Source organism: Myotis myotis, unplaced genomic scaffold (genome assembly GCF_014108235.1).
Source record: "Myotis myotis isolate mMyoMyo1 unplaced genomic scaffold, mMyoMyo1.p scaffold_m19_p_6, whole genome shotgun sequence".
In the NCBI taxonomy this organism is placed as follows: Eukaryota; Metazoa; Chordata; class Mammalia; order Chiroptera; family Vespertilionidae; genus Myotis; species Myotis myotis.
This window is the reverse complement of record NW_023416368.1, coordinates 52,316,507-52,330,505: the sequence shown is the minus strand read 5'-3', so window position 1 is coordinate 52,330,505 and position 13,999 is coordinate 52,316,507. Positions and strand designations below refer to the sequence as shown.

General features: G+C 37.9%; 1 protein-coding gene across 5 annotated transcripts in view; it reads left to right on the top strand.

The window, feature by feature from the left end:
- Positions 1–13,999, top strand: part of OTUD4 (OTU deubiquitinase 4) — a 46,780-nt gene that overhangs the window by 1,637 nt on the left and 31,144 nt on the right. For 3 of the 5 annotated variants that reach the window (XM_036312202.1, XM_036312203.1, XM_036312201.1), the window contains exons 2-5: positions 4,971–5,054; positions 7,797–7,847; positions 11,489–11,535; positions 13,306–13,378. In XM_036312202.1, the coding sequence (XP_036168095.1) occupies positions 4,971–5,054; positions 7,797–7,847; positions 11,489–11,535; positions 13,306–13,378 (255 nt within the window). Of the gene's footprint in view, positions 1–4,968; positions 5,055–7,796; positions 7,848–11,488; positions 11,536–13,305; positions 13,379–13,999 lie in introns of those variants that run through there. The other 2 variants (XM_036312204.1, XM_036312205.1) reach the window with 2 other exon arrangements.

Genomic DNA, 13,999 nt, shown 5'->3' with positions numbered 1-13,999 from the left:
TGTGTGTTTCATACCTTTCGCAGGTTGCTTTCCTTTGCTTAAGGGGATTCACTCCTCCCCTCCATGGAGTTTTTAGGTTTCTGTTTCTCTCCCCTTTTTTGAATGCTAAATAGCTTTCAAAAGTTCTCTTTGTGAAAAATGTTTTACTTAACAGCTGTAGACCAGTCTATTCTAATTTTTTTTTTCAACATCAAAAAAATGTAGGCCAGTCATTTATTTTCCAAAGGCCCTCTCTTCACATCAGCAGCATGAAATCTTTTTTTAAAACAAGAAATTGGTTGAACTGGTATGCCCCTTTGTAGTAGGTGTCATTGTCACTCAGACGTTCTTCTTAAAGCTTCCCAAATCAAGCTCTGTCTTTTCCAGTTCATTATTTTTCTCTAATTTTTAGAAATTTAGGATGTTCCAGTGTCGCTGTGGGTGTGTTCACACACACCCACCCCAGCCTTCACTATTAGTAGTAGGCACACAGCATGTCCCATTTATGAATTCTCCACATCTCCGTCTGTCCTGCTGCTTCTGTCTCAGCCTCCCTGCACGCCTCAGCACTCCGGAAGCAGAGGGGAGAGGTGAAAGTATATTATATATTCTGTTAGCTCTAGCTAGAGTTCCGTCTGGAAGAGGTAGAAACCAACAAAAGTGTGGCGTTTATTTGGAATTGGATTTCCAGATTTTGCTTTATATTGAAGCAGAAAGGTGTGCCTTATTTCAGTATTCCATGCCATAGATAATTGGTGAACTTGATTATACAGAATCCTCTATTTTGTAGTGGGATTTCTATTTTTAAGTAGAAGGGGGCAAGAGCTAGTTGTACAAAGAACTCATTGCTAACATCAGATAAATGACAATGAGATACAATAAAATGTGTTAAGTTAGGCCTAAGGGAACATCCCCTCCATTTGTGCGACGGGTAATTTTTAGTATCCAGAGTCTCGGAAGCTTAATGCCATGAATTTTGGGAAAGCTCAGTTCTTCAGTAGACATGGGCTAAGCATGGAGCCTTTATGGCCAAAGGCAAAGTATGTGTGGGGGTGGGGCAAGGGAAGTAACACCAACCTCAGGCTGTCCTTTAAAAATATGTACAAAGGATTTATTTGTTTTTGCCAACATTTTCTCTAGTATCAAAATAATTTATCGTTTCTAAGAAGGAGTCAGAGTAAGTAATCTAAATGGCAGTCATTGGGGGGAGTGGGGTAGAGACTTGAGTTAGGAATAGTCTTTCCCTCCAATTTACCTGATTTAGAGAGGCCCTTCCCTTTTTACACTTCTGGACTTGGGCCTGCAGGAGGCCTGACCTGAATCAGCTTTGTGGCCATAGAGCTAAAAATAGGGCACTCTTAGAGGACTTGCTAAAGCAGTGTATCTCAGTCTTTCCCAGTGTTTATCATTATCTTGTCTCAAGTAAAGATAGAAAAGCCTCCTATTTTTAGTTTATTTCATCTATAATAATTTGCAAAGATATTTGTCATTTCAAATCTTCCTGAGTGTCCTTGAACTTGCACTATATTATACTTTTTAAACAGTTGTCATGTAACCTTGTTGCTTCTCGCAGTGCTTGGCTTTGTAAAGCACCAGCACCCAACACTTTATGGAAGTTGGCTTAGAGTTTGCTTCTGAGTAACAGGTTCAGATTTCATGTGCTAATAAAATCTTTATTAAAAGGAGAAAAAACAGTATGCCTACCATTGTTTTTGATGGAAAATAAGCTTTATTCACTTATGTCTGCCACCTGTTGCTAGGTAAATTGCATTAAGACTAGCTTCACTTTGCTAACTGCAAGAAAGCCCTATCAAATGACACTACAATTTACTCAGACTAATAATACCTTGATTCATAATGGTGTCTGATTTAACTTATGTGAAGTGTCATTAACTATCATTTATGTATTGGCAAAAAAAAATTGTGTGGTGTTTACTTTTATATATGGACAGTTCTTCTAGTGTAGGAAGCTAACAGTATGTAAAGATGCTTTTTAATAGTTCCCAGGACAGCATTGCAAAATCAGCTGCTATACTGAAAACAAACTAATTGCTCATCTCAGACAGTGCATCTTCAGTATATCTCAAAGTAAAGGGACATACTAACTGTCCAGACAGTTGGGCCTCTGGTTCTGTGGATATAAATGAGCCTTGGCTGTTATCCAAAGAGACTTGTAAAATGTGCAGCTGAAGTGTCCCTTTTCCTGCTTACTGTGAGCATAAGGGAGAATCTCTCAATTGGAATTGTAACTTTTTAAGGTATAGTTGGCATACAATATTAATTATATTAGTTTCAGGTGTTCAAAATAGTCATTTGACATTTTTATACTTTATAGTATGATCACCCCACTAATCTAATAATCTGTCACCATGTAAAGTTACCACAATATTGCTGACTATATTCCCCTTCACCCTTTTCACCCAATTCCCCATCTCTTTCCCTTCTGGAAACCATCCCTTTGGTCTTTATTTCTGAGTCTGTTTTGTTTTGTTTGTTCATTTTTTTGTTTTTATTCCACATGTAAGTCAAACTACTATACAGTAGTCTTTGAGTTATTTTAGCATTACTACTCTTTAGGTGTCCATTCATGTTACATATGGCAAGATTTTATTCTTTTTTATTGCTGCATAATATTCCATTGTGTGTGTATGTATACACCCACCACGTCATCTTTATCCATTCATCTATCTATGGATACCTTGCTTCCATATTTTGGCTATTGTAAATAATGCTGCGGTGAACATGGAGGTGCATATTTATACTAATAAAAGGGTAATATGCTAATTAGACCAGACATCTTCTAGACAGCCTTCTGGACAAAGCCACAGTGGCGGGTCCCGAGGCAGAGGAAGTTAGGGGCGACCAGGCGGCAGAGGAGAGCAGTTAGGAGCAATCAGGCAGGCAGGCAGGCAGAGAGGTTAGGGGTGATCAGGCAGGCAGACAGGTGATCGGTTAGGAGCCAGTGGTCCCGGATTGTGAGAAGGATGTCCGACTGCTGGTTTAGGCTCGATCCCAGTTGGACATCCCCTGAGGGATCCCGGATTGGAGAGGGTGCAGGCTGGGCTGAGGGACCCCCCCCACCCCCACCCCCCCCCGCACGAATTTCGTGCACCGGGCCTCTAGTATCTTTTTGAATTAGTGTTTTTGTTTTCTTTGGATAAATACCCAGAAGGGTAATTTCTGGGTTATATGGTACTTCTGGTTTTATTTTTTGAGGAGTCTCCTTACTGTTTTCCATAGTGACTGCACCAATTTGCAGTCTTACTAACAGTGCACCAGAGTTCTCTTTTCTCCACATCCTCACCAACACGTTATTTGTTGACTTTTTGATAATAGCCATTCTGACTATTGTAAAGTGGTATGTCGTTGTGGTTTTGATTTGCATTTCCCTGATGATTAGTGATGAGCATCATTTGATGTCTGTTGGCCATTTGTATGTCTTCTTTGGAAAAATCTTTCATGTCCTCTGCCCATATTTTTTATTGGATTGTTTATTTTTTTATTATTGAGTTTTATGAGTTTCTTATGTATTTTGGATATCAATCCCTTATCAGATATATCTGAGCTGTAACTCCTAAAGTTACTTTATAATAAAATTTCAAGCCAAAACCGGTTTGGCTCAGTGGATAGAGCGTCGGCCTGCGGACTGAAAGGTCCCAGGTTCGATTCCGGTCAAGGGCATGTACCTGGGTTGCGGGCACATCCCCAGTGGGAGATGTGCAGGAGGCAGCTGATCGATGTGTCTCTCTCATCGATGTTTCTAACTCTCTATCTCTCTCCCTTCCTCTCTGTAAAAAATAAATAAAATATATTTTTAAAAAAATAAAATAAAATTTCAAGTGGCCTTCATAGTAGTTGAGAAGTGGTTATTTTAAATGTCAGTTGTTTTTTTTTTTTTTCTCCACCTTGGTCCTATAGGGTACCAGGAATACCTTCTTTTGAGACACCTAGTAATAGAACATAATTTTGATCTTCTCTTAAGTGTGGAAGTTAAAGTATTGGAGGCTAGCCAAAGGGTTCCTAAGCATTTATTTGATAATAGTTTGTTTGAAACCAAAGCTTTGGAATTTTAGTAAGAGACAGAAGGCCAATAAATTATCTTTTTGTTGAATTAGTAGCTTAATTGAAGAACACAGGCTACAGAGTGAGAGGATTTGGTTCATCTTTGTAGTGTGGCTTATTTCAGGTGATGCTTTAAGATTTTGGGCAGCCTGGCCGGTGTGGTTCAATGCTTAGCATTGACCCATGAACTAGGAAGTCAGGGTTTGATTCCCCTTCAGGGCACATGCCCAGATTGTGGCTCAATCCCCAGCAGGGGGCATGCAGGAGGCAGGCAATCAATGATTCTTTCTCATCATTGATGTTTCTATTTCTCTCCCTTCCTTCCTCTCTGAAATCAATAAAAATATATTTAAAAAATATTTTGGGCATAAGAGCAAGTTTGAAGGCTATTGGGATGACAGCACAGCAGTGTGTTTGCATCCTGTGTGCTGCTCACTTGGATGTTCTTTCAAGAGTCCTGTAAGGATTTAAGAATGAGTACCTTAATTTTTCTGAAACCACAGGAGACTTAAGTTTCTACATAAGGCAAGTAATTTAAAATGCATGGGATGAATCTAAGCACCGCGCAGATTAGTTAGTTCTGCTTTGTGAAGAGCAAAGTTACAGTAGAGGGCTGACCAAGAGAGGAAAGTGTCTTCAGTTCACAAAGATTTTCTTAAAGGAATGATTTCAGTATTTCAGTGACCTAAAGGAGAAATGGAAGTAAACTCTTTGTAGAATGGCATCTGGTTTAAGACGTACTGTACTACTGTTTGTATGTGTCATGCCATCCTTATGATTAGAGAGAGAAATGGAAATGAAAAAGGTCTAGAAATTATAGAAAGACAAAGGGTGTGTTTTGTTGGTTGAGTTTTTTTGGGTATGTCTAGGTTGCAACTTAAATCTTATTTTAACAAAATGCTTAACAGTGTGTTGCTTTTTCTTTTTAGGTATTGCATTCTCAGTCTCGACATGTTGAAGTCAGAATGGCCTGTATTCACTATCTTCGAGAGAACAGAGAAAAATTTGAAGCGGTAATTTGTAATTTTAAACGAAATGTTATCTCGACTTGCATTTACAGTTCACCCTTTAGAAGTGGTCTAGTGGGAATTTCACAGGATGGATCTTAATGGGGGTTATGAAAATCCCCCTTATAAAAAAGAATTGCTTTATTTAGTTTAAATCCAATTATATTCTTTTGTGATAGTTTTTATGACATTTAGTGGTATTCATTTATTATTCTGGCCTTTAGAAAGCTTCTGTGACAGATAAGACACAGCTATGAAGGATAGAGGGTGACTTGGGCAGGATCCTGGCATATTAAGAGTGAGTTTTGTCTGACATAGTCAGGTTAAATGGAGCGTGTGGTTAATAGAGTTTTCCCTGATTTGTAACCCCCTATGAATTAAAAAAAAATTCATACTAAGTCTTTTATTTTATCAGAAGGCATGTATATATTTTTAATTTTCAGGCTTCATCATTGTGAATCATATCAGAATACTATAATTATGTAAATATGATTAATAGTTAATAGAATGTTGTAGAATACTGGAATTTTCTCAGTAGTATGTAGTAGGCTGTGAAATATGACAGTCACCTATTTTCATTTTACATTGAAAGCCTTACAAGATTTGCTTAGAATTAAGTCATCTGACAACTTTCAATGATATTCTCCCCTGTGGACTGCTAAAAGAATGTTGGTGTTTTGCAAATGACTCAATTCTGAGAGTTAATAGATAAATGGTTCTTAGTTTGGATATGCTCTTGGGTTGGTTTTCCTATATTCAAGCAAAATATTATTACTGGTAACATTTTTCTGAGTGCTATTTTATCAGATGGACAATAATGCATTTCAGGAAGGAGAATTACCTACTTGATCAGGAGATATGAAAACTTGTCTTACAGAAAGAAAACTGGTAGTGAGGCTAGATAGAATATTAGGGTGTGGTGAAGAGAAAGGTATATGGAGTGGTCTTTAAGTATTTGAAGTTAGTCATTATTATTGACCCCAGAGGGTAAAACACTCTTGACAATAATGGAAATTACTAACACTGGTTGAGCACTTAATATGTGCTAGGCATTTTAAATGCTTTGCATATATTTATTTAACCCTTGCAATCTTTTGAGGTTACCAGAAGTTGAAAGTTCTAAAGGGGTAAATTTCACTTTACCATTTCTGTTGGCCAAAATGGGAAAAGGCTGTCATGGGAAGGCGGTGGGGTGTTGTTCCTTGTGACTGAGAATGTTCAGTCAAAACCTAGGTGGATGCTTTCTGATTAGAAAGGAGAGTCTTATATTGGATATAGGCTTGCAGAACACTGCTTGGGTCTCTTCCAACTTCAAATGGTTCTGTGGGGTTTTTAAGTCTATAAATAATCACCTAATATAGAACAGTAGCCTCTGATTGGTGGGATATTTAAAATAGCTATTTTATTATAATATGTGTTGAAATCTTAAGATACTTTTTGGAAATTTGACAGTATACTGTCTATAAAATAATCTCAGTCTTAAAAAAATCCATGGGCATTTAAAAGATTTTTATAGACTTGGTAGTGTACTTTAATGTTTTTGAGTGTATTGCTTTGCAAATTGACTGGGCCTGTAATTTAAATAAAATTGAATTTGATGTTTCAGATGGTGTTTTAGGGCTTTCTCGATTAAATTAGTATAATCGCTATTAGAAAAAAAAATGTTATCACAGCTTTTTCTTTTTCTTTTTTTTTTTAAGATTCGTTACTGATTTTTATTTTTATTTTTTTAAATATATTTTATTGATTTTTTACAGAGAGGAAGGGAGAGAGATAGAGAGTTAGAAACATCGATGAGAGAGAAACATCGATCAGCTGCCTCCTGCACATCTCCTACTGGGGATGTGCCCAAGGTACATGCCCTTGACCGGAATCGAACCTGGGACCTTTCAGTCCGCAGGCCGACGCTCTATCCACTGAGCCAAACTGGTTTCGGCCGTTACTGATTTTTAGAGAGGGAGGGAGAGAGAGAGAGAGAGAAACATGTGCCCTGACCAGGAATTAAACCTGCAATCTTTTGGTGCACGGGATGATGCCCAACCAACTGAGCCACACCAGCCAGGGCTCACATAGCTTGAATAAACTTTTAATTTTATGTTAAGGTGACAATGAAGCAAAGTGTATTAGAAAAATCTTATTTATTTTTTTCAAAATATCTTTAGCATTATTAATTCTCATCTCTGCTTTTAGTATAACTGACCTAAGGAACAGTGAATATTCATATCTGTATTAGTAAACTAATATGTCTTAGCTAATGTATCTGTCTGTTTATTCTCTACATATTGGCCATTTTCAAATTAACCTTAAAATGCTGCTTTTATCATATCATTTCTCTGTTCATAATGTCACTTGCAGTGACCTTGTATTGCCTTTTCTCCCTCTTCTGAAAGTCCTGCCTGGGCCACACCTTTCTATAAACAGATGGATAGTCTGAGTTCTCTCTCTCTCTGCTCTCCCCACGAAAGTGCTCTGTTCCTGCTGACCATGCCACTCCTGTCTGCCCAACACAGTGTCCTCTCTGTTTCCACATGCCATATTGTCCCTGTTTCTGTCCACATCCTGTTCAGGAAACCTTTTCTGACAGTGTTTCCTTCTTTAAATTCTTTGTGTGTGTTTATGATCTTCACTTACTGATTTGTATGTATTTTCATAGATTATATATACACATATGTAAAAACTCAGTAATTCACAGTAGAGAGTTTAACTGTTGTTTTGATGTATTCCTAATAGACTTTTTTCCTTTTTCAGTTTATAGAAGGATCATTTGAAGAGTATTTAAAACGTTTGGAAAATCCACAGGTATGCAGTAATCTTTTATCTATTTTTTATATATAAGATCAATATTATAGTGCAATGATGGCGAACCTTTTGAGCTCGGCATGTCAGCATTTTGAAAAACCCTAACTTAACTCTGGTGCCGTGTCACATATAGAAATTTTTTGATATTTGCAACCATAGTAAAAAAAAGACTTATATTTTTGATATTTATTTTCTATATTTAAATGCCATTTAACAAAGAAAAATCAACCAAAAAAATGAGTTCGCGTGTCACCTCTGACACGTGTGTCATAGGTTCGCCATCACTGTTACAGTGTATGGAAGGGTTACAATGAGTTATCCTCTTTCCTTGTAAACATTTTTTAGGTGCACATTTTACATAGCATATAATTGGAAGACAGTTGGAGCTTTGTACTGTACTGTACACTAGCTGTTGCCTAGGGACAGGATTGTGGTATCTTTATCTTTGTTATAATGGCATGTGAATGTAGTATAAAAGAGCTAAAATAACACTGGTGATGACTTTCATGATACTGTGTTGGTAGGTGTGTGGGGATTGGTGGACAGGGCAAGATTTGATTACTTCTTCAGGTATCTGAGAAGATAGGTTCTCTTATGGAGGTTTTATTTCCCATGATTAGCTTGAGAAGAAGGAAGACTCTGTTGAGAGTAAAAGGTCAGCACTTCCTCACCAGGTCTCACTGCCACACTTCCTCAGTCATGTTGATGTTAAAATAAATTTTTTTCTGCTTACGAAACTCCTGTAAAAAATCCAAATATCATGGAATGTCATGTAGATGTTCCATTATCTCCAGAGGTAATTACTGTCAATTTTAAAATGACATTAGCAAAGGATGAAGCTAAGGAGAGGAGTCAGGTAGGGAGGGAAGGGAATAATAACACGAGATCAGGGTTTTTGGTCAGCAACTGGTATCTCAGTTTGATTCCCTAACATTAGTTTGAGTGCTTGCTGTGGGCCAAGAATTGCCAGTCACCCTGGGGATGCAAAAGTGAGAAAGTACATATGCCATAAGAAGGGCAGGTATGATGCTATAGACCAGCGGTTCTCAACCTGTGGGCCGCGACCCCTTTGGGGATCGAACGACCCTTTCACAGGGGTCGCCTAAGACCATCGGAAAACACATATATAATTACATATTGTTTTTGTGATTAATCACTATGCTTTAATTATGTTCAATTTGTAACAGTGAAATTGGGGGTCACCACAACATGAGGAACTATTAAAGGGTCGCGGCATTAGGAAGGTTGAGAACCACTGCTATAGACATTCAGAGTTTTGTTTCTAGCTGGGGAGGCAAAGCAAGAGTTGGAGTTGGCATTTGAAGTCTGAATAGATTCTGAATAAGAAATGCCAGGGGTGAAGGGCAATTTCAGGTAGTGAAAATTGTGAGCAATGCAGATTCAGAATGCAGTCTAGTTTTATGGAGCATGGAGCATTTGAAAGTAGGAGGTAATGAGAAATAAGTCAAAGGGCAAGCTCTGGGTCAGATCATGAAGAAGCCTTCAGTGCTAAGCTCACCAGGTTGGAGCGTATGCTTTAGACCAGCATATCTCAGTGTGAGTTACACACCGTCTGCATCAGGATCACCTGAGGTAGTTGTACACATGCAGGTTCCCTGCTCTTTATTACTGATCTGAATCAAAGTCTGTGCCTGGGGACCGGGAAACTGGCATTGGGAAGCCTTGCAAGTTTTTTGGGGCAGGAAGTGAGTGAGTGTGTTTTGTTCACCACTGTGAACTAGAGAACAGTTCCTGACATTTATGTTGACTGAATGAATGGATGAAAGAATTTTGTATAAAGGTGATTTCAAGGGAGATGAGATCAGAAGCAAGAATACCAATTGCAGTGGTTTTAAGATATTTTTATTTTATTGATTTTTTTTTCTCTTTTTTTTGAGAGAGAGTGAGAGAGAGAGAGAGAGAGATGAGAGATATATATATATATTTAAAATTGACCCTGGTTAGAGAAGATGAGAAGATACTGTGATAGCCATTGTCTGCTTAACCAAACTACAGCAGAATTTATTCTGAAGATTAAATACTTTTAACATAGTACATTATTTGAGAGGTAGTATTTTATTGTTGAGTAGAATAATTTTCCATTTTTTAAAGTGATGTAACACATTTTGCATTAGGTGTTGCTTGTGTTTGTGATCTGAGGGATTTCCTTTACACTAGAGGGGTGTTGCTTGCAGCAGTTGATGAGAAGCCATGATTGTTAGGTACAGACCTATTTTAAGAAATCTATTTTAATATATGGCACCCATTTCATTTTGAAAACCAGAACCAATTTTTAAGAGCTACTAAAATGAAGTCTCTGGGGAAAAGATTATTATCCTCCTCTGTGTTCATTGTCTAAAATCTTTTTCTTACCTCAAATTTCTTTCAAGGAAAAGATGGCAGCATTCATTTACCATAGCTCATTATTTTTAGTGACTATTGGTATTAAGTCTTTACTAATTTCACAAATAGTGTAGAATACATTCTTATGGTAAAATATTTAATATAGAATGAAAATAAATTCTTTCTTTTCCCGGTCTCCACTGTCAGTTTAGGATGTTATCCTTTCAGTCCCCTCTCAAGGAATGTATGCATACATATATTATACACATAACTTTTTGTTTTATACAATAGGATTCTTTTACTATGACTTTTCATACTAGTCAGTGATTTTTTTTCCAAGTCACTTCATATGGGTATACCTCATTCTTTTTAATGATTGCATGTTCTATATATAGTGTGGGTAAAATGTCTAAGTTATTTAATTATTCCTTACCTATTGGTGGGATTTTGGGCTTTAACAAAATATTTTTTAAAACTATTACAGATGGCTACAGTGAACATCCTTGTTTATTTTTGTGGACATAGGAAATGTTTCTGTAGGATAGGTTTATAGAAGTTGAATTGCTTTGTCTAAGAGTTTATGGACATATTCTAAGATTTTTATATATGCTGGCCATTTCCTTCTTAGAGACTTAAAGTGACTCCTTTAGGATTGTAGAATCTCTACCTCATTTGAAAAGGATTGCTGGGAGACTCTCTTTGTACCTTCAACATGTGCCAAGCTCTGTCCTGGGTGCTAGGTTAGAGGACAGAACCCTTGCATTCAACAAGTTCTCAACTTAGGGATACCACTTCTTGGTCTTACCACACCATTAGGACCTGTCATTCCACTCCATTACTAAGGATTTTTGCAACAGGGACTTGGGCTGCTTTTTAGTATATATAACATGTTTTAAGTAAATGTTTTTATAATATTTATGATACTAATAACAAGCTTTCAGAACTTTATATTGTATAAAGGTATGTATGAAGATGTTGTTTAGAGTAGTGATTTTCAACCTTTTTCATCTCATGACACATAAACTAATTACTCAAAATCTGCGGTACACCAAAAATATATTTTTTACTAATCTGACAGAAAAAATAGGTATAATTTTGATTCATTTACACCTAATGGTTATTGTTGTCATTTTTTAATTTGACAGTCTAAGGGAAAAGAGGTCAGTGCCCCTGACTAAACAGTCAGGTATTGCATGTTTTAAAAATTCTTGTAACACATTTGTTGAAAATCGCTGGTTTAGAAATATATTGTAAAAAAGTCTGAGACATTTACGGGCCATTTTTTTTCTTTAATACAGGAATGGGTTGGACAGGTGGAAATAAGTGCCCTTTCTCTTATGTACAGGTAAGCACTAATAACATAATTCAACAAAAATAAAGTTAGTGGAAAATTAATATATTACATTCTACTAAAATAGTTAAAATAGTGATTTTATTCTTGGTTGTGAAACATCTTTTCTAAGTTTATTTTTATTGTATGAATTAGATTTTGACATTTAGATATATCAATGTTTAGAAATTTTAATTTTCAAGATATTTTTGGAAAGGAGTACAGAAAATTTTCCAAACCTCTAAACGTTATCATTTATCAACCTTACAGAGAAATGATTTCCTACTTTCTCAAGGCCAGTAGAACTGAAGGGCCACTAGAACAGAGGCAAAACACCTCTGTCAGTTATCAATTTTACTACTATTGCCTAGTAGAGGAGCAGGTGAATGCTTTATATTTTCTTTTCAAAATGTCTTTATATATTTCCTCTTCACAACTTCTATGGTTTTGAGGTTTCCTTTAAGAATTATATATGAAGTCACACATATACAAGCTATATTTGAAATTTTATTTTTTTGAAAAGATGCTTTTTATAGGTACTAGAGGCCTGGTGCACAAAAATTTGTGCACTCGGCGGCGGGGGTGTCCCTCAGCCTGGCCTGTGCCCTCTTGCGGTCTGGGACCCCTCGGGATGACCACTTGCTGGCTTAGGCCTGCTCCCCAGGGGATTGGGCCTATGGTGGCAATCAGACATCCCTCTGACAGCCCAGCAGCCCTCCGGGGATGTCCACTTGCCAGCGGGGTGCAGACCTAAGCTGCAGTCGGACATCCTTAGCTCTGCTGAGGAGTCAGGAGAGGCTCCCACCACCACTGCTATACTGGCAGCTATCAGCCTGGCTTGTGGCTGAGCAGAGCTCCGCCTGTGAGAGTGCACTGACCACCAGAGGGCAGCTCCTGCATTGAGCGTCTGCCCCCTGGTGGTCAGTGTGTGTCATAGTGACCAGTCATTCCCAGTCTTTCTGCTGTTAGGGTCAGTTTGCATATTACCCTTTTACTATATAGAATCGAGGCCTGGTGCACGGGTGGGGGCCGGCTTGTTTGCCCTGAAGGGTGTCCCGGATCAGGGTGGGGGTACCGCTTGGGTGCCTGCCAGCCTGGGTGAGGGGATGATGGCTGTTTGCAGCTGGTCACACCCCCTTCAGGCGGGGGTCCCCACTGGGGTGCCTGGCCAGCCTGGATGAGGGGCTGATGGCTGTTTTCAGGCTGGCGGGCGACAAGCTCCCAGCCTCTCCTTTTTTTCTTTCTATTTTTATTCTGGGATTTATTTACCTTCTATAGCTGTCACTGGAGCTGAGAGCCCGCTCCAGCTCTGAGGCCTGGCTCCAGCTCTGAGGCCGGGGCTGGCTGAAAGCAGGTATCTGGGGTTTGTTTAGCTTCTATAATTGAAACGTTGCTTTTTGGAGCTGTTGCTTCAGGAGCTCAGAGCCGGGCCGCGGCAGGCAGGGAACTGTGGCTTCCGCCATCACTGGAGCAAGCAAGCCTTCTGCTCGCTTCAGCTGCGTGGCTGCCGGCCGCCATCTTTGTTGGCAGTTAATTTGCATATCCTGCTGATTAGCCAATGGGAAGTGTAGCAGAGGTATGGTCAATTACCATGTTTGTCTATTATTAGATTAGATAGGATTTTACAACTTAGTATTCCATTACTATCTTATATTTACAGCTATATCTTCAGTGCCTAAACAAATCATTACTTTACATAAATTAGGCTTTTGAATAAATGAATGATATATCTCAATTTATAGGATATATTCCATCAGAAGTAATTTCTAAAAATGTTATTTTTAGGAAAGATTTTGTAATTTATCGGGAACCAAATGTTTCTCCTTCACAAGTAACTGAAAATAATTTTCCTGAAAAGGTAAGAATTTTTTCAGTGTTTTTAAAAGCTTTAAGTGAAAGAACTACTCAGATGCCACCTTGACCTCCTAAGCTATAATTTTAAAGTGGTTTTTGGAAATATTTGTGCATGAAGGCTGATACTGAGTTGATACAGTGTAGTTTCTGTTAATCATCATTGAGCTGTAATTTTTTGTATTAGTTTTTCCCGACAATTCACCATGTTGAACCCTATCACTAGAGGAAAATAAGTTGAGATACTAGTGTATATGATTAACTAGACTATTACTCTTTTGTGTCAATATAAACATTAACTAGTAAAATAACTTGTAAAAATAGGTTCTTCCATTTCATCCAGAGGTACTTTGGTAATCGTGATATATTTCCCATTATAAAGATAATTTGCTGGCTAAGGTGTTATTTATTATCTGTTCAAAGCAGAAACAACTGGAAAAATATGTAATCTAGAAAGGAAAAAACCCCAGCTGATTCATTATAAGAAAACTTTGTTTTAATTACTTGTTCTGGAGTCATCCAGGCCATTTGAAGTATCTGTCACCAAGCTAATGGTGGTAAGGAGGAGGGAAATTGAGTGAAATACTACCTTAATAAGGACTTAGGGGTTCCTAACATGCTTGTCTCT